Here is a 21,551-nt window from a genome sequence, read left to right as displayed (position 1 = left end):
CGATAAGCCTTACCAACGTCGACTACAAGATATTTATGAAGGTATTGGCCAAACGATTGCAGGGTGTGATAACGAGGCTGGTTGGCACGCATCAGACCTGTGGTATAAAGGGTAGAAGCATCGCCACGAACATACACATAGCTCGAAGTGTGCTAGAATGTTGCGATGTATTTGGCGATCGAGTGGCTATGATGCAACTAGATCTCGCTAAAGCCTTCGACCGTGTTTCCCACGATGTTCTCTTCGCCATATTAGAGCATTCCAACGTGGGAAGCGTAATAACAGACGGTGTCAGGATGGCGTATGCTAACTGCTCAACTCGGGTCATTGTAAACGGGGACCTGACAGACAGCGTGCAAGTGCTGTCTTCTGTGAGGCAGGGATGTCCGCTGTCGCCCCTGCTATTCGCGGCTTACCTTGAGCCTTTGTGCAAGGCCATCCAAAGCAATGAACGGATAACTGGCTTCAGGTTACAGTCCACACAGGTGAAAATATTGGCGTATGCCGATGACATCGCCATATTCTGTTCCAATAGAAATAGTATTTGTGAGGCAGTGGCGGTAGTTGAATCCTTCTGCAAGTGCACCGGGGCGCAAATAAACTGGGAGAAGAGTTATGGGTTTTGGCATGGTGAATGGGAAGAAACGCCAGACTGCTTCGCTCGACTTCGGTGGTCAACCACTGCAACAACCTACCTAGGCGTGCCTCTCGACTCTTATCGCGACCCTGAGCCGTACTGGAATGAACAAGTGGCGAGAGCAAAGGAAAAGACTAACGCGTGGCAGGGGCGACAGCTGTCAATTTTCTCGCGCGCCACGGTCTGTAACCTATTTCTTACGTCCAAGATATGGTATGTCATGAATGTGCTGTGTGCTTCGCGGATCAACATCCAAAAAATCCACCGTATCTTCGCCGTTTTCATATGGGCATCGACTTGGGAAAGGACCAGCCGCACAAACTTGTTCTTGCCAGTAAGGAAAGGGGGCCTTGGGTTGGCACATTTATTTGTGCGACAAGTTGTGTCGCGCTTTATGTACCTTCGCGATCAGAATGATGTGTTCCTTCGCACAGTCATGCAAGTGCTTTTATGTCGTCACCTTCCAGGATTTGTTGTATGCTCGTGTGAAGCAATGCATGGTTCCGTTAAAGGTTACCTGCGAGAAGTCGTGCTTGCGTACAGAATGTTGCATGTGCGGTTTTCTCTGCAATATCTCGCCAATATTACTAGGAAAAAACTGTATAAGGACCTAATTGACACTATGCTCCCTGTACCGATTTACCGTATGTCAAACCGTGGAGGCCCAGGAGATGTCCTCAAAAGGGTTAAAAGAATGCCAGTACACCCTTCGGTAAAAACTTTTTTCTTTAAACTACACACTAACACATTATCAGTTAAAACATGGATGTATAACAGGGGTATTTTTGTCCCGTGGTCCATTAACTGCTTCTTATGCAAGAAACCTGAAACGATAGAGCATGCTTTTCTAGATTGCTGGGATCCCATCTTTTTCTGGGATGTGCTACAAAGGACTTTAAAAAAAGAGTTACCGTTAGATCCACATGGAATAAGATTCTTACCGGTAGAAACGGAGGCTTTTCCGTATGACGCTATAATGCTCCTGGGCCTCCACAGTTTGTGGAAAGCTAGAACTCAATTCAACAATGCTGATGTCAATTCGCGACCTACACGTGATCACTTCATTGAATCTGTAGTACGGTTCAGGGATGTCCATCAAGCACTCCCTGAACAACCAACATGGATTGACATGCTAGATAAACTTGCTGCATTGAAAAAATTTTGATATGTCGTGCCAGCAAAATCCTTGTTGACATGTTTTTTCCTTTTTCTGTATTGTTTGTCTATGTCAAAGCCGGCAATAAAGAAAAAAAAAAACTCGTGGTTGAGTGGTAGCGTCTCCGTCTCACACTCCGGAGCCCCTGGTTCGATTCCCACTAGCCTATCTTGCAAGATGTTTTTTTTATTTATGAAGTGCCTTCTGGGATTTATCGCTCACGGCCAACGCCGCTGACGCCGACACCGGCTTTTCTGCGACACGAGCTCCCTAACGCTGTCGCGTTAAAACTCAGCACCAGCAGGTAGGGCGCAGCCAGCGAACGAACTGCGTACGAGCCACGCGATGGCAACGGGGCTTTTCAGCCTGGCGACCCAACGCCGCCGAGGTAGCTCAATTGGTAGACCATCGCACGCGAAATGCGAAGGTTGTGGGTTCGGTTCCCGCCTGCGGCAAGTTGCTTTTTCATCCACTTTAATTTCCAATTATTTATCGTTACTTTATTTATTAAGCACAAGTAATTTCCTCTATGTTGTCCTTGGTGTCCTTCTGGTTGTCCTTGTCCTTCTCATGATATGACTTATATATATGTGTGTGTGTGTGACGAGAAGAAAGGAAACAGAGGGCCGCCGATTTTTATTAGTCATATCACATGAAGCCAACAGACAATGAAACCAAGGCCAGCATGGAGGGCTGGGGCATTATCTGCAATTCTTAACTGAAATTAAGAAGCGTAAATATATGGAAGGAAAGTGTTTGAAAGACAACTGGACGCAGGCGGGATACGAACCTACATCTTTGTATTACGCCTGCAATGTTCTCACCAACTTAGCTACCGCCGGCGCCGTTTTCCCATTCACTTTCTGGGGCATTTACGTGTATCTACTAGAACTTACACTGGGACAATTAGCCAGCGCCTTGGCGACGGTTCTGGAACACACACATATACATGTATTCAGTGGAGCTCACAATCCGGATTACACCAGTTTGTTGATGTTAATTCCCGACCTATTTGGAGAAATTCATTGGCGTTCTATTTACTTTTATGCTTCAATGCATAAAGTGACATTTTGCAAACAAAGCAAGTGGATGGAACGATAGTGTGTTTTCTTACGGCAAATTTCTCAGAAATTGTATAAACTGGAATATGCTCCTCAGCTTAATTAGCTAAAAACTTAACCAGTGAATTTTTTTTAAAAATTCGATTACGCATTTCAATTTTTTGTGCGAGTGATGTCCACTTTAATGAGTAGACCATCTTATGCAGTAGCATGTACATATATATATATATATATATATATATATATATATATATATATATATATATATATATATATATATATATATACATATATAAATAAGGTATACCCTTTGGTATTGGAGCATTACGTACGTCTGTGACCTTCCCCCGTTTAGTAATGACTGCAAGCCGCACAATATTGGCGGTGTTTCGCACCGGCATTATTTAAAATTCGCGCATAAATCCCTGCATGAGGTGCATTGGCTTTGAAAACTCTCATATTTTTGTGAAAAAAAAAACAAACAGCGCTACTAGTGGGCACGGAAGAAGTATGAACACACAGAAAGGAGCAGAATGACAGCACCAGGGTTTCAGTGTTTGTTGTTGTTTCTGCTCGTCTGCTAACTCTGTTTTTCCTTATCATACGTCAGATAGCCCGACCGTAAAGGCTTACTTGCTCTTGTATTCGGCTGCACGTTTATGTATAGGCCACTACACAAGCGCTTTAAAAATATGACACAAGTGATAATACTAAACATGGTGCGTAGGCACACTAGTCATCTCTTTTGTAACACACATCGTTGTTGTGCATATTGGTGGAAGACACTTAAATCTTGAAGCCGCCATTCGGGATAGTGAGGCCGGCACTATTGCTAAATTTGCCTCTACCATTCTCAGCCTGAAAAGACACGAACGATAAGCTGAACGTCGGAAATCGGACTCACGACGTGCTGCTTCAGGAAAACCACGTACCTTGTCCTCGTCATTCCAACTATGAATGAGGACTGGTGTTTTGAAGGCGATGCCACACAGAGCTACACTCAGCGTCAGAAGAGACATTACCTGCACAGAAGAAATGAAAGAGCCAAATTTCGTGTTTATATTTGAAGTCATTTCAATTACCTTCGAAGGCTACGTGTGTTAAAAAGTCCTGCTGGGACAAGAGCGTAATCATTGTGTCCTATCATCGTGATCTCAAGCTGTTGGTTTTTGCACCAAATGGCTCATGGCGCTCTCAGCTGCTGCGTGCGGCAGGCTTCCTTCCGAATGACGTTATTACAAAAAATTTAAGATCATATGTTCCAAAGCGCGACCTCTGTGTGTAATTTTGCGTAAGATCGTCTAGATATTATGAGACAAAATTCTATAGTATGAGTTAAGCCAGTGTCTGCTATCAGTGATATATATATTGCTCTGTACATTTGAGCTTGTCTTTGTCGTTGTTTTCTTGCTTATATTTATTATTATTATTTTTTAAATAAATTGTATCTGATGTAGTGTGCTGTTGCGTAAGCCACAGGAGTGTAAGGAGCATCTGTATAATAAAGTTATATATTGTACTGTACATTCTAATGAGAGACCCTTGCTCCTGTTGATCGTAGTGAACTTATCACGTGCTGCATCGCCGAGAAGGTAGCCCTATTGAGTACCAAAATGATGGGGTTTTTTTTCGGAATTTCTGATAATGGATTCTTAGGGTAGCCAAATAATAGTGATTTTTTTCAAGGAACGCCGGTATTAAAGGCAAGGAATAATCATCGGACACCTATGTCGCACACTTGGAATATTGCGTAAAAATTCTGAACACATTTGATGCATGTCAAGTATGTTGATTTATGGGCGAGGTGGTTCTATCATAGATTTTACGTGTCTTTATGGACACTAAATTGAGGTGAAGAGCTGAAATTTCTGACAAGTACGATTTGCGGTGCTTGCCATCGAAAGTAATGGAACAATAACAAAGAAGCAAAAGACAACAAGCACAACGGGCATGCAACGAAGTAGGTAGGGCGCTCATGGAGGGCTTAATGAAGGCGAGAGAGAAAGTGCTTGCTCAGCTATGAGCTCCGAGTGGTATAATGGTCTCTTAAATGTCATAGCCGGAGCAGATAAGAACAAAACCAAGAAATAATCTGGTAGTTTGATGCATATGCATTGCAGTACGTATAGCTCTGACTGAGCCTTTGTATTGAAACGCGTTGTTACAACCAGGTACATCCATGAACCAGAGTGTTGATGACCGAGGCAGCAAGAACAGCTAGCATTTGTGCCGTCTCTGTAAGCGCATCATCAGCTCTTTTGTTTATTTCTCAGAAAACGAGTCATAGTTTCCGAACGGCATTTAGTGTGCGCACGGTATGTTCGCTTAAACGTGAGCTTCCCGTGTTTGCGCGCACACCACGCACCCTTCAGAGTCCTGTCAGTTATAAATATAGTGATTATGCGTGTTTGTATGATTTGTGCGTGCTCTCTTATACCGCTTTAACTGTCTTACCGCATGTCTTACGGTTAACGCCGAACCTCTGCGCTCGCCAAGTATCTTGGCGCTACATAGGCATCACTGCGTTCCTCCGCAAACGCGGCGTTACTTATAGATTGGTTTACCCGAAACGTATTTTGCAGTCCAATGGCATTCATCATGGCCGCAAGTGGAATAGGTAGGAGCGCCGTGAACACGGAGCTGCCGGCTGTGGCGATGCCGTTGGCGAGACCCAACTTGCGGTTGAAGTAGTGCGCCAGCACAGAGAGAGAGGGCGCGTACGCCATTGTGGATCCGACTCCCAGCAGGCCACCATATGTGACCCATAAGTATGGTACCTGAAAACGGAAGCTCTCTTTCACGGCATGTATAGCACCGAGCAATGACCCCCATCGAAAACATAGATACACGATACGAGCATGGCCTCTCGTTAATCTATATTTGTGCTGCGATCGTTAAATGGACCCGAGCTTTGATAGAAAAGTTGCTCAAATTGGATAGCCCAAGTATAAGCTGCAAGTCAAGCTGTTCCGTGCTCAAAAAACGCTAACTGCGTACCTTTGAAGATGCAGAGTGTAAGAAATGTTTATGATGTTTTTTAGGGTAAATACACTTCAGAAACATTTACAAACACGTGTACAAAATGGTGCCTATGTAAAGGAGAAGATTCACAGTGCGATCGCTGTCAGCCCCGCATTTTATGTCGAGACAAGAACAGGGGTTCTAAACATTCTTGTTCCTTCAATGTGACATGGCTGCTAACGGTTTGCGGACGCTGCTACTCGACATGTTATTCAAGTTGATGTGACCCAAAATGTATGCTGGCGATATAGAACATGCGCATAACCAACAAACATACTGACAGCATTCGATACAAAAGTGCTCTTAAATTCAGTTACAAATTCATGAGATACAAAAAAGATCGCGTGACAGCAAGTTCTACTCTGTCAGTGCTCAATATAAAGAAAATAATTGTCTAGAGTCATTACGCTACCGACCTCTCGGTTGGTTACTGTGAATCAGCCAGAGCTGACGCACATGAGAGCGCCCGACAGCCTAAAATTGCTGTCGGGCGCTCTGATCTAAATTTATTTTTTTACAGTTTTCTGACTCCCAAAAGGTCTGCGTTCACTAAAAATTTATGAATTCGTTATTTGGGAAGCCTAATGCTTCCATATACCTCGACCTAATATGTTTAATTACTGTCCTTACTAGTAGACAGGGCCAGAGGGGTGGCGAGGGACCCTGGCTCCTGAAGCCACTCAGCTGGGGATGACCGAAACATTCCCTCTACTCATTTCCAGCAAAGTTTACTTCTGCTCGATCTAGTGCCCCTTTAACCTGCAGCATTCCCGTAGCGATTGCTCTGGCATCCTACGATTGAGCGCGATGTCTCGGGATTCATTCTTTCCAACAATATGTGGTTTCCTACGCGGGCTTAGTGCAAAAGAACTCCTTAAAAGTGATTTGCCTGCACCTTAAATCACCACAGGTGATAAAATTCATTCCAGAGCACACTGCTACGGCAACCATCCTTATCGACATTGCCAGCTTCGGGAAGGCAAACCCCAAAACATTTAATCTGCTTCGGAATAAGCGCACGTGACCCCGTATTTCAGAAAATATTATTTTGACAGAGCATTGTGCCGCCATCGTGAAGTATTGCAGAGGGTGATTTATACAAGTGCATCTTCTGCGTAGTTTGTTTTCAGTTTTTAACTATAGCAATAACTTGGCTTCATCGCTCGAAAAAAAAAACTATTACATTCTCACATTGCATTTCAGCACGTAGCACGCCTGCCTAACTGAAATGAACGATGCACTCACCCTGAACGCCCACGAGCTCATAAGGAGTCCTACGGATCCTATAATGCCACCACACACCACGGTTATCCGAGCGCCAAACTTGTCGGCCAGCAGGCTCGCCACTGGAGACATGGCGAACGTCGACCCCACGCATAGCGAACCAACTAGTGCTGCGACAGAACAAAAGCACACGTGCATTCATTACCAGTAAGTAACCACAATTCGTTTACACTTCTAGCGTGCTTTGTGGCTACGCTAACGAAGCAGCTTGTCGTCACGGTGCCCAGACTTCTCAAAGGAGTCCACCTACGAGTTGGCTGTCCCGTTATGAACGTCCTACGCATCGCACAGGCAAAACAAACTCGAATTGGCAATGTGGACGGTGCTGGCACTGACTCCTACATTTAGTTGTAACTAAAAGGAAAACATGTGCATTGTACAGGGTGTCCCACATAACTTGAGCCAAGAATTTAAAAACGAAAGGCGCGTCGGAAGCGAATTCAACCGAACGTTCACTATTCGAAATAACCTATAGTAACTCAGACAATTCTTTGTTTCCCCAATAACTCCCTGATTTATTAAGTTTAATTACCCAGCTTTTTAATTATTGGCTGAGGACCCTAAGTAAGACACGCAGATTTGGAAAGCACCTTCAGAAACCACCGATCGAGTTGTTTCCTTTACGATACGTCTCACGTATTCCTTTTTTCCGGGTTGCAAAGAAAGCCCGCGAAATAAAAAAAAATATATAAAAAACACGTGACGGAGCGCTTGCGCAGTGATATCGTGCTGCTCTCAAGCGTGCGTTTGGTGAACAAGGTCGGCTCCCGTCGGATGACGTGAAAATGCATGCTGCTGGCCGAGTGCTGCCGAGGAGATAAAGTACGCCCTGCCGCTTCACCGTCGCCAGTCACGATGTAGCCGACCTTGTTCACCGAACGCACACTTGAGAGCAGCACGATACCAAGGCGCAAGCGCTCGGTCACGTGGCCTTTTTCATATTTCGCGGCTTTCGTTGCAGCCCCAAAAAAAGGACTACGTGAGACGTATCGTAAAGGAAACAACTCGATCGGTGGCTTCAGGGGGTTCTCTACAAATCTGCCTGTCATACTTGGGATCCTCAGCCACTAATTAAAACTTTGGTAATTAAACTTAATTAATTAGTGACTTATGGGGAAAACAAAAAAAGTCTGAATTACCAGGCTATTGGGAATAGTATGAGCTTGGTTCAAATCGCTTCCGACGCGCCTTTCATTTTTAAATTCTTGGCTCAAGTTACGTGGGACACCCAGTATATACGATCAGCTTAACAACCAAGATAACATAGAGTTCCACATACGGCTCGAGAGTCATTTCTTTCTATTCAGCCGTGCACCGACTATTTGAGCACTGTACGTAAGTATTTGTGATCTAATAAACTGTAGTTGAACCACTGGTCTCTGATTAGTCAAGCCGCACCATGTCTTTTACGCATCATTTCCCCTTTCTTTGAGAAGGAAATCTTCTCTGGACGGATCCTTCTTGAAGTGCCACAGGTGTTGGGAGCTCACATATGCCCAACACGGGTCATACCACCCCTACATTGGGCGACAGTAGCACTTGGGTTGGGCCCACATTAGCCCAGCTAAAAGCGATAGTTGCACGTCTTTGCCAGTATGAAACAAACTAAAACAGAAACTCTTAACGAGGGCACTAGTGTTCCCGCTGCGTAATAATAGTCTTATTCTGAGCGCGAGGAACACTCAAGGTATTCCAGATATTACTAAATCCTGAATTTGTAACATTGTTATTAAACGACATCGATATTGAAAACGATATATCGAAAAGTAAGAAGTTCTTATTCAGCGATCCCACCATAAAGTTCGACGCACGCGATGGACTGAATTGCCCGGTTGAGTGTGACGTGGTGCCGCCGCCCGATGATGCCACCCACGAGGAATTTGCAGACGAGGCACCATCGGCCCTGTTTGTTGCAGTTCAGCATCGACGCGCTTAGCTACGGACTGAACCTGTGATGCGCCCTATCGCGTGAATACAGTTTAATTTAGCTGACGGAACCCACTCTGCAAAAATGTCAATAGAAGAATAGGTGTGCACACTTTTGTGCATACTCTATCGCGCTCCATTGGTGCGCTGCATAGCGCAGTGTTGCTATGCACACAGCCGTTGGTAGGTAATAAATACCGGCATGAACTCTTTGTGACCCGCGTGTCCTTGAGGGCTACCGGTGTTCGGAGCCACTTTCTCTCAAACCTAACGCAGTGCTCTAAACCAGTGCCGGATTAAGAGAATATGAGTCCCGGGGCTATATATGCCTCAGCGTCATATTGAGGAGGATAATGATGATGACAATCATGGTGATCGGTTAAGCGTCCTACCACTTAGACTGCTACGCATTTTTCCGTCTGTTCTTTTGTTTATTGACCGATAAAATGTTACAGGCCTATGAACATACATAACGAGGGAGGTCATCTTGCATCTTCATATTACATTAGCTAAATTTCTGTTGTTACACAACGTATTGCTTTAGTTTCTGTACATTGTTGTCTAACGCTTATTGTCTAACCAGCATGTCACTATCAACATATTGTGAGTTAGTCACAAATCCATGAACTGCTCTTTCTTCGTCGCTCAGAGAAAAGAGCACCGCGTGTTGAAAAGCAAAAGAACATTTTAGTTAACGTAGACACTTTAAATTTTTTCGCGTATGTGTCATCCAATCCATTCGAACACTAGAAAGTGCATGTCCTGGATTCTTCGTTCTTATATGGAAGAAGAAAAAGGAGAAATGTATGTTGTGGTGCTGGTCAAGCACACAAGGAGAGATTCTGGGCATGAAGGGCAACTCGCCTTTTCATATCAAAAATTATTTGCGCCCATTTGGGGTAGCATTATATCCGATTCAATAATTATTGTGGTAGAACGTTCTTTGCACGACGCTCTACAGCTTCTGTGGCACAAAAAAAAAATTCTGAAGAGGCCCTGGTGAAGACCTCTTTAAAATTGTTGAGGAGCATATCGAGAAAATATTTTTCATGGGGCTGCCCTGGCTCTTGGAAGACCGGAGCTGTGGCTCCTTTAGCCCATAGGTTCATTGGACTCTGCACAAGAGAGAGGTATTAACGAAGTTTATGACAAAACGCCGAATGAAAGACATGCTGCTGCGCTAGATTTTTTACAGTTCGTAGGCAATCGGTACACATACATAAACAAACGACACAATACTGGAGCACCTGCTGCTTCCGGCGAAGTGTGAACAAACTTATTTTAGTTCCAGAAGATTCTGACTTGTTTTATTTGCGAACATTTCGGGAGGCCCAAGGGTTTCCTGTGAATAAATTATCAGTCATCCTAAGAATAAAATTTGCGCCCCTGCACATCACAGCTCACTGCTCACCAGCCCCTACCCCTGCGCGCACAGTCCGTCTGAATACAGTCACGAATAGATTCACTACATTCTACAACAAAGGCGAGTGCGTCAATACACTCGCGTTAGTCTACGCTGTAGTTGAGCCAGCGTCTTGCAAAGAAGGAAATAGAAAAAACTTACAAGCGTGGAACGAGGCCTGTTCCTTGTCTGGAGCAAGATCGTGTATGACTGGGTAGAGTACGCCGAAGCAGTTAATAATACCAAACACAGCGCCGTGCACCCAGAACGAGGCTAGACAGACGAGCCACGCCAAGCCTCCGTCCTTGCGCACTATTATAGCGTCACTGACTACACCGTCCACCATTGGCTGTGGCTCCTTGTCAGGAGCAAGGGAAGTCATTTTTCGCCGTCTTCACGGCGCTGAAGCTGCTGCACTTGCGGATGACACGTGACCCTGCGAAAAAATGACGCGCGATACTGAGGTCGTGAAGAAAACAAGCCGCGTGTGTATCAAACGATATCTTCTAATTGTATGCTCGGGCTATTTCCAATGTGGAAGGCACCGCGGTGCTGTTTACGCAATGTTTAAGTATTCTTGAATGGGCGCAACTTTTCGTTTTTGCTTAGTGATTGAGAGGAATGCGCTTGCACGACCTACAGCAGTATACATTCAGCGTGGGTGCAATTGCAAGCTTGCAACACCGAACATATTTCAATTGCCTTTGTGAAATTTCGACGTTCTTGGATGACTTCTCCAATACCGATTAGCTAATGTCATGAGATATTGCCACAAAGAAATGAACCACTACGCGAACAAAGCTGGAGCTTACAGAGCGTGTATCTTGCCCATACAAGCTTTGCATTGGCACATTGAAAATGCAGCACCACCTCGCCGAAGCTGCCACCTTGCTGATCAACAACACTGTTCCTCCGAAGAGATTTTAGCTACCTTCAGGTTTTGTGCTAGTCTTCGTAGCGCAGGCTAGGCAAAGAAAATTTCGGCAAGTGCCTCACGCTCATGAAACCTGTTTCATAGACCAGCCGAGATTTGATCACAATTGAACAAAGTAAATTCTACACCGTGAGATCTGTAATGACATTTCGTTTGCGATTTTCGAATGCGTGTGTCAGCTATTCCTTTTCGCACTGAAAAGTGAACAAAAAACATGACACAATAGGGCACAGGACGCCGACGCCGAGGAGGCTGCGGCGGTGCAGAGAAGGGCACCTGTCGTAAGGGAAAAGCGGGAGTGCCAGGGGGGGAGGTCTGTCATTAAGGTACCCACCGTTGCCGTTGGCGTGCCATTCTAGGTGGGAACGCCCCTCGCTCGCTCTGTCGATGCGAAAGGCGCTGTTGCTGAGTTTTATACATCGATATTGTCGTCTGTAGTTCTTTCGTGTGCATAGCGACTTGTACGACTATGTTGAAAGAAACGGACTGCCTATGAAGGCACCCTGCATAGTGGTGTACCAGTCCCAAAGACAGCAAATGAATATACAAGGGCCGAAACAGAAAGATAAACTTTTGTTCTGATAAGCAGAAAAGGGGTCGGTAATGAGAGTTTGTCCATAGCTCTCCACATGTCTTCATTGGGAGAGAGAAGTTCTCAACATATATTCCTTCCTGGTTAGTTAAAATTAGCGTGGACTCCAAATAACGAAAACTTGAGAAGGGTTGAAATGCGGCCTTCTTGGTAAAGCATACCGCAAGGGAAGCGCGAAAAACAGGTACAGACGGAGGGACGCTCATTTAAACGGAAACGCTGGATAAACAGAACAAAGCCTTCGACGACGCTTAAGCTTCACCTTTAAGAGTGAAACGCGATAGCATTCAAAGATCCCTGACTGCTTCTCACGCTTCCCGGCAACTGGAGCGTATGCAACCGTAATGTTTACCGAAAAACGCTGGCCGTGAACGATATGCACGAAGGTGGGCTTTGTGGCAGATACACGGCCTCTTGCATGGGCCGCGATGCGGTGGAGGCGAGCGCCATCTGGAGGTATTGCAAGGAACCGGGTGCCCCGCTCCGTGGCCCCCGAGACACCCACGCGCAGGCGTGCGCAAATGGCACCCGACGCGGCCAGTCTGTGAATTCTAGAAGCGCTGGAAAAGGCGTTTCTTTGAGTTTCTGGGTGACAGAATTATCTTTTTTCGTATAGTCAAATTACAATCCGAGATGTATCATGTCTGTAGGTTTTGTGTACGTCGTAGTTTGCGATCATCCCACGTATTTTAACTTCAGAAACTCAATTAGTTAGTAAATTCTTTGCGTCACATGGATAGCCTGGGAATGGGGGGTTCGAAAATATTTTTGCTGAAACGCCGTCCTAGCCGGACGCTGGACTCAGACGCCGCGTTTTCTGCGACGCGTACTCCGTAGCGCTATCGCGTTAATGAAATTACCTTTGCTTGGCTTCCCATGCTCTCGATGTTGTCGCCTACGTTATCACAGTGTGGAACCGCAAGATTGCGCCGAACACGTCTAACGGTGATCCTATAAATAAAAAAGAAAATCCACTCCATCTAGGCTGTTGTGGGAATGTTTACGCAAATTCAAGGTATCGAAGATACAACGGTGTTTCCATCGAGAGGACTTGCCTGTAGTGATCCTGGAGCGAAGAGACCACTACGCAATAGGTGCTATCTTGCAATGAGGCTGCCACTACTGGTTGGTTCTCGCTGGCAGCAACAAGCGAACTGGGATGTTCTGCTTGCTACCTGCTTTGAGCAGGAAGTTCAACGAATAATCGCTGAAGCTCGTGGCGAATATAATTTTATTTTCGAAGGCATAATTACTACTTTTCGAGTGCACGTTATTTTTTCCGCGCCTCGCGGCAAGAGCTTGAGTGCCTGCAGCACTACCTTGAAAGCGATGACTGCGCAGAATTATTGGAAGTTTTTTCATGCATGTACACATATTTGCGCAAAAAGAAAGCGGCAATCTTAGAAGTAGAGTGCAGGGAAGTTTCTTTTTTTCGCTTCAGTATTCTCAAAACACCCGACGCTTTTGAATAAAAAGATTTGTGGTGATACTTGCGTCATTCGCTTAAATGAAACTTCGGATAAACTGAGCAAATGTTTCTGTCCTTTCGAGTTCCGCTTAAGTGGAGCCTATTGTATCTTGGTATCGCCTCAATGCTAGAATCAAAAAGAAACTGTTCACAGCAGTAGTTCAAAGCAATGAAAATGTCATAGCTGGTACAAAATGCTAAATTTTCAATGACTGCCAACCATAGCTACACAAAGGACACATTCTAAACCATGACACATGAATAGAAAAATAAACATGCCAGACGAACAATGCCAGCGATACACAATATTGAAGTAATGAAATTTGGGGAAATGTTTACGATGTGCTTGACTTCACGAGCCAGTTAACGAAAACGGAATGTTTCAGTATCGCAAAATAATAGCTCTACGTTTCAACTTGCGTTAGCCATACTAAGATATTTGGGAGAATAAAAATGATATTTCCCCCTTGTTCAATGCATGAGAACTAGCTCTCTTGTAGAACAAAGGATCGGTATTTTTTCTATTCATTAATATTTACCTAAGCATGCCAATAGATATTCAATTCTAAGCAGGTTGGCCAAGAAAGATACTACCTTTCGGCGAGACAAAGCACAAAAGCCACTCACATCACGAACGTGACACGCTTGATCCTTAAATACGAGCTGACACTTTGTGCCTCAAGTTAAGCTGCGCTAACTTTAATTTAACCAAAACAGTATCTTTCATTACTGTAACTTTGCGTAACTAGTGCATGAGCTTCTTGCTATTCTGCGGCTCTATCATTTGTGCGACTTGGCCTTGGTATCACGCACATTTTTACATAAAATGCACAAATATTTCACTCGGCACTAAAAAGAGTGCTCGCCTTCCATAAGTGCAGCAGGTTAGCCTGATTGTGTAGTTCATACTATAATAGTTTTCGACGCCTCGGAATGAACCGTGAAGCGGTATAATCTCCATTGCTCCTATACATCCTAACACAACTAACCGCGACGTGAAGCAACTGAACACTACTTGTGCAAACATGCAAATATGATCGACCACCCTTCTTGACTAACAAAATTGAGCGCTCGAGGTGGAAACACGCCATCCTACCTGTTACGGTCTGCTGCGGCATCCTACTTACTACGCCGCGACGGCGATTCAGAGCGGTGGCGCCACTGCGTGTAATCGCAGCCAATAATACAACCGGCAGCGCTTGTTTCGTTCCACTCGTCGCTAAATGCAGCGGCTGATGTAGAGCGTCCTTCGATCATAACCGCCGAGCAGGCAGGGGCAGATTCGGGCAAACAATCTCGTGGCGAAGACGCGGCGACGAGTGGGTCCTATGATGGCTGCTACCGCACAAATATTGCTATCACCTCCATATTGCGCATGCTTTCGGCAATCAAGCGTCAATATTGTGACTGGCGTTGACCGGAGAATGGTACATGTCGCCGCTCTAAGGAGTTGTCGGTGAGTTCTGAATCATAAGACTTGGTTACACGAAATTCGTAATCGAGCTGTGTTTTTACGACAAGGAGAGGCGTGTCGAAAGAATGAAGCCGATACAATACGTTATGAGAGACGATGATAACAATGGTGATGACGATGCTGGTGTTGATTATAACTCTGTGATGATAATAATCATGATATCAGCCTCACATTTAAAAGAGTGCTGTGGGATATTCCACCAAGGTCGTTCCTAATACATTGTGGCGAATATAAATCTATAGAGATTCCCATCAGGTGTATAGGCGATGGATTTGTGTTGACTGTACCGCATTCCATGTCATGCTGTGTGACACGGATGCAGACAGCATGACAACCCTGATGAGCGGTGGCGATGATGTTGACAACTGCGTCCAGAACTTCGGCCGTGAACGTGGCGCCCCTGTCAGTAATTACTACGGCTGGGGCACCGTGCCTAAGGACGACGTTTTCGAAGAAAAATTGATATCAAACTGCTTCTGCTGATGTGCTCCGCTAGGTAACGTTAGTCCCCGCATAGCGGGTGATGTAATCGGTGGCGACAATAATCCACCTGTTTCCTGCAGTAGAAGCTGGAAATGGCCCAAGAAAATTCATGCAAGTTCGGGCGAATGACGCACCCGGCAACTGAAGAGGATGTAGGAGATTAGTTGGCTTGTCGGGTGTAGCTTGGCGTTGTCGGCAGACAAGTGCATACGTGATCTCTAGTAGCAGCTTGGAACTACGGCTGGGAGCAGCGGCCAATATTGCTTGCGTCGCCCAGCCGAAACGACCTGAGATAGCCTCATCATGACACACTGTGCGAATTTCGTTGCGACGCGAAGCAAGCACGACCCGTAAGTAGCTGCTGCCCGTCGGAAAAAAAAGTTCTCATAGAGAACATTGCCCCTGAAGCAAAATGACGGCAGGTTTTTCGCAAACAGTCACGGTAACGTCTTTAGCTCGGCGTTGAACGTGAGCAATAAGGGGAAGTAGTTCTTTGTCGTCGGACTGCTGTGGTGAAATGGTAATTGTATCTACGACTCCCAAGAATGCAGCGCCCGCCTCCTTACCGTCGGTGACCCAGGACTCGATTGGTGGCAGAGAGTGGCAGTCGTCGACAGTGTGCTCTTTGCCTGACTTGTGTACGACGGTCATGCCGAACTCCTCAACCCTGAGTCTCCAGCGCGCCAATCAGCTAAATGGGTCTTTTGAGTTACTCTGCGAACAGGTAGAATTGTGGTCGCGGAAGACGGTGAATAAACGGCCGTACAAGTAAGGGTGAAATTTCATAGCAGTCTGCACTACTGGGATGCATTTCTTCACCATAGTGAAGTAGTTTTCCTCAGTGCGCGAGAGAGTGCTGCTGGCGTAAGCAATCACTTTTACAGCGAACCTGTATATGGTTAAGTTCTGAAAATTGTTGCGTCCGTCTATTGAGTCGCATCGAAAGAGAAAATAAAACGTCATAGTCTACCCACCAATTGATGTGCCTCGTTTTCTTCGAACGTGTCATCGCCCTAGCGACATTATCAACAGTTTCACTTTGGACTTGCTGTGGGCAGGATGCGCGTACTTCGCTCTGGAGAACATTCCTTCACAGAGCACCGACGTGAACAATAGCTTGAATGGGCGCGATAGTAACGGGAAGTAGCTGCCACCCTACGAGCACCGGCTCAACAGGTCGGGATCATCGAGTAGCTGCTCTCTTACCGACGAAGAAGCACAGAGGGCGTCGTAGGGCGCCTGGAGCGTCGGCGGTAGCAGCCGCGAGAATATTGACACGTGTACTTCTTTATCTTTGTCGGGTTACCACTTCTCACCGCCTAACAAATGTTATCGCACAGCGCAGGACGCGCCTGCATGTGAAAGAAGTTTCTGGAATGTTATCGATGGTTCCGTCCACTGTCGTCCACTATCGTTCATATTGTCTACCACGTGACAATATCTGCGGCGACGGCGGGCCAATACGACCGACAAGGAGGAGGCCGCGGAAGCCAAGTGCAAGCGCAATCTTCATTATTGACGGCGTGGCCTAGATACTGGAGTTCGTTAAAGCCAAAATGAAAATTTTCTGGATTTAACGTAAGGCCAGCTGAAACCTCTTCAGCGCAGCAAATGCCTGAAACTGGGACACGTAAGCAGTCCGCGAAAATCAGGCAGCATGCCCCTGCTGTGTCGAGCCCCACGCTGCAGATAAATGTGGCGCGACTGTACTGAAGTGTTTGAACTGCGGCGGGTTACATGAAGCTTCATCGAAAAATTTTCGACATATTAACAAGGAAATGATAATCTTGAAAGAGATGGTGAGCAATCATCTCATCGCGAAGCCGCCAAATAAATCAGGAAGTGACGTTCCGTCACCGATGCTCCTCAAGAAAAGCTGTTGCCTCTGGGACGCGCGTGCCACTTCCTACAACACCACCTCCCCCTTTTCTTGCCAGGCCAGGAACTGTGGAAAGGACCACGAAGAACAAGGCCACAGAGAAGATCAGATCTGCCGAATCTGGCCTGCCCTACCAAAACGACAGCATTCACCAACAGAATTAGAGCAATCATTTGGTGGACAATTCCCGGGGTCTACTATTGGGTATTTGTGCGACCAAGACAGGCAGGTGGCTGTAATGCTGCAATCGCTAATTAATACAATCCGCATGATACCGAACAAGCTGCAAACACCAGCAGCTCGCAGTCTTCTGCAAATACTGGATACACTAAATCCAGTGCTTGCTAGCATCGTTTAAGCACCATGGCTCGACCAATAGGCCCCTTCCGCACTGAAGTTAAATGTGTGTCGATCTTTCAATGCAATGCTAGAAGTCTCAGCACCCGTATAGCAGACTTTCGTCAATTCGTTTTTACAAATTGCTTCCCCATACTGGTCATTTGGGAACCAAATATATCAACTGTGCTCCGACTGTCTGCCTACGAATCTTTCGTCTCGTCCACATGTGGCCCACACCAAAGTAATCAACTACATCCGCACGGACCTTACATATGTGGCTAACGCTGTAGAGTGTCATGACGACTACCAATATGTCTGCCTGGATGTCGAAAAGAAGGCTGTGTGACTTACACTAATTGGAGCCTACATGTTCCCAGCGGCTCACGTTGACGGCGAAATATTTAAGAAAATATTACCAATGACCAATGGCCCCTCGGCTATCACAGGTGACTAACGCGCATCACCAGCTATGAGGAAGCACTAAAATTGACCCCGAAGGCTTGTCTCCTTTACTGCCGGTCATGGTATGTGCTTTGTCAATAACGGCAGCCCTACATTTCTGCAAGGAACGACCTATAGCAGCTGATTCTATTTAACATTGGTGTCACGGCACTGTGCCTCGAGCGTCCAACAATTAGAAACACATGGAACCGACCATAAGCCAACATACGTAGATATTAGTGGAGTTGAGTGATGCTCCTCTACTGTCTTGCGTAAAGCTGATTGGTCAATGTTTACGAAGCATATGGACGACGCATATCCGGAAGGCCTTTCACAAAATATTGAAGATGCAATTTCAGAAGCAATGAAGGCATTCATCTGCTCGCTTATGAGGTCAGCAAGGCGAACATACTCGTCTGTAGAACTGGAGAGGCTGCATGCGGTAAGCCGGCAGGCGGAGAGAAGCTATCGGCGCACGAAGTCCGCTTTGGATCTGAGGGATTCACGACGCATACAAAAGAAAGTCCAGCATTGTATGGATCAACTGGAAGACAAGCGATGGAATATTTTCTGTCAGTCGCTTGATTCCCGAAAATCGCTCTCGCACATGTGGAGAACGCTTAGGTGTCTTCGCTCATGTCCGCAACAAAGGAAGCTTTTTGCAGCTCTGGCCCTCTACGAACTTTGATCACAACTTGAAGTGGCTGAAGAGTCATGTGCACGGGTTGCTGGGTCCGTAGTCATCATTACTGATGCAGTACTGAATCTCATGCCTGAGGCACGTGTGCCGGAAATCAACGTGTTATTTTCACTCGAAAAGCTCGACGCGACGTTGGCGATCTGCAGGCGATCTTCGTCACCAGGATCATATGGCATCATGTACGCTGCGTTATGCCACCTTGGACATGACGCACGTGGGGATCTGCTGAACTAGTACAATGAGTCTTGGCACAGCGGATTCATTCCCAAACAACGGGAATCGAGCCGCTTTATCCCCATTCTGAAACTTGGAAAGTCTTCGCTGGATCTATCATCATATCGACCGACTGCGCTTTCGAGCTGCTTCGGCAATGCGATGGAAATAAGATTCTTGCTCACTTGGAATAGTACCTAGAGCAATTAAAAATCTATCCGGATGCCATGGCGGGCTTTCGTCAAGGTCGCTAGTCTATCGACAACGTCATTCACATCGTAACCTGCTTCCATGAACAAAAAAGCCGCCAGCGTCTATCAGTGGCACTTTTTGTAGATATCAAAGGAGCATACGACGACATCGCCCATGAGGCCATACTGAACTCATTCGAGGCTGTGGGCGCTAGTGGCCGAATGTATAAATGAATTCGGGACTATTTGACTGAGAAGTACTTTTTCTTACAGACCGAAGACGAACCAATTTCGGAAGGTTACTTCTGCCGTGGTGTGCCGCAGTGTGGAGTGTTGAGCCCCATATTTTTCAACCTCGTCCTGGTATGACTAGCGGTGTACTTACCGCGGACAGTTCATATCTCAATATACGCCGACGACATTTGCATCTGGGACGCTGCGGTGACTCGCCCTCAGGTACGGACCAGGCTTCAGTGGCCGGCAACCATGACAGCGTCTTATCTGCGAGAACAGGGCCTCAGTGCGTTTACAAAAAAGAGCTCAATGGTTGGCTTTACGCGCCATCAAATGTCTTTGTATCCCGTTTTATTCAATGATCAAGCCATGTCCTATATTAAGACGCATCGCTTTTTGGTTGTATCATTGACCGCAACCTCTCGTGGAGCCCTCAATGCGTCTATCCAAACAAGTCAGTTGCCATTGCTCAGGTCCTGAAATTTATCGGCGCGAAAAACTGGGTACCCCACTCCATTCTGTGTTGCAGCTGTACTGGGTACTGTTTCTCGGAGTTTACGTTACAGTGTAGCAGTTTCTCCAAATACAAGCAAGACGAACATTCGCGCTTTGGAGAGCATACAAAGTCAACGCCTACGCACATGTTTAGGGCTGCCTCGGTACACTTGAATAGCAGCCATTGACGTCGCGGTTGACCATATGACCCAAACACACGTAGCTGTCGAATCTCTCAGAGCGCACATTCGCCATCTGTCAAGGACCCTTCACCATCACTTAGCCTCCTTACCGGCCGAGAGACCTCAAGCGACCTTTTCAAAAGTAATTAGCACTCATCAAGAATGCATTCCGTCATCTTATATACCGGCGGCGAAGCCTTCATCTCCCCTGTAGTGCCTGCGACAGCCTCAAGTGAATTTTTCTATTCCCCGAATTGCAAAGGAGGCCAATCATCCATCGCCGGGTCTAAAGCAACTGACGCCCCTATTACTGCACCAGTCGTATCATAACCGCCCATATATATATATATATATATATATATATATATATATATATATATATATATATATATATATATATATACGGATGGTTCGACCTCACCTCCCTGAAGAGCCGACAGAGAAATGGGTGGTTTTTTGTTGTGACTCTACGGCAGCTTTTCAGAGCGTCAAGTGTGCATTACATCGCCGCACTTACGAGCAGATAATATTCGACATCGGGGAAGTACACCACCATGCTCTTGAAATAGGGCAAAACATTATCTTTCGATGGATTCCTGCTCACTGTGGCATCGTCGGCAACAACTTTGCTGACAGGGCTGCCTGACCTGCCCACGAAGACACCCAGACGCTTCCATTACCTTTCGTGAGGTTAGACGCTGCCAGGGAACTTCACCTGCTTGCACGCAAGAAGTTGCAATATTTCTGGAGTTCCAGTGCCTTCAATTGCTGATTGCATAAAGTAGACCCCATGCTACGGCTCCAATTGGAATCTAGTCTTTCTCGCGGCGAAAGAACCTTGTTCTGCCGCTCGTGGCTGGGAGTGGCGTTCCCGAACGCCTACTCCTATCGTATCGGAATGGCCGAGAGCCTGACGTGCGACTCCTGTAGGTGCAAGAAAACCACCAACCACCTATTGTGCATCTGCCTGTGCTACGACGTACAGTGCCTCTCTCTAAGGACTATTTTAAACAGACTGTACTGAAGACCATTGTCCGAGTCAAAGATACTCAGACTGTGACTGCACCAGTCACTGGCACGAAGAGCGATTTGTGCACTCGAACACCACTTGAAGTGCACCGGCTTAAGAGACCATTTATAGTGTCCATGTGCGGGCTCCCACACGCACTCAGTGGTCACTCTTTCGCACTTTTCCTCTTTCTGTTCCCCTTTCCTCCTCTCCCAGTGTGCGGTAGCAAACCGGGTGCTCGTCTGGTTGACCTCTGTGCCTTTCCTGTCCTTGCTCTCTCTGTCTTTTTATTATGTTATTGTGTTTACTCTTTTTTGTTATTGCTCTTAATATCGTACTTACTAATACCGTATTAGTTTTCAATGCTGCTGCGTTACGTTAGTATTCCTTTCATTGTACTGTTCTTTCTTTTTTTTTTTCTTTCCCCAAT

General features: G+C 46.0%; 1 protein-coding gene across 1 annotated transcript in view; it reads right to left on the bottom strand.

Moving 5' to 3' along the window:
* LOC126523522 (monocarboxylate transporter 10-like) overlaps positions 1–21,551 on the bottom strand; it is an 89,487-nt gene that overhangs the window by 43,013 nt on the left and 24,923 nt on the right. Inside the window, exons 2-5 of the mRNA XM_050172123.3 lie at positions 10,650–10,923; positions 7,121–7,269; positions 5,419–5,631; positions 3,787–3,876 (exon numbers count right to left, since the gene is read on the bottom strand). Of these exons, the coding sequence (XP_050028080.2) occupies positions 3,787–3,876; positions 5,419–5,631; positions 7,121–7,269; positions 10,650–10,869 (672 nt within the window). The 5' untranslated portion in view covers positions 10,870–10,923. The remainder of the gene's footprint in view (positions 1–3,786; positions 3,877–5,418; positions 5,632–7,120; positions 7,270–10,649; positions 10,924–21,551) is intronic.

Source organism: Dermacentor andersoni, chromosome 6 (genome assembly GCF_023375885.2).
Source record: "Dermacentor andersoni chromosome 6, qqDerAnde1_hic_scaffold, whole genome shotgun sequence".
Taxonomy (NCBI): Eukaryota; Metazoa; Arthropoda; class Arachnida; order Ixodida; family Ixodidae; genus Dermacentor; species Dermacentor andersoni.
This window is presented reverse-complemented; position numbering and strand designations above follow the sequence as displayed.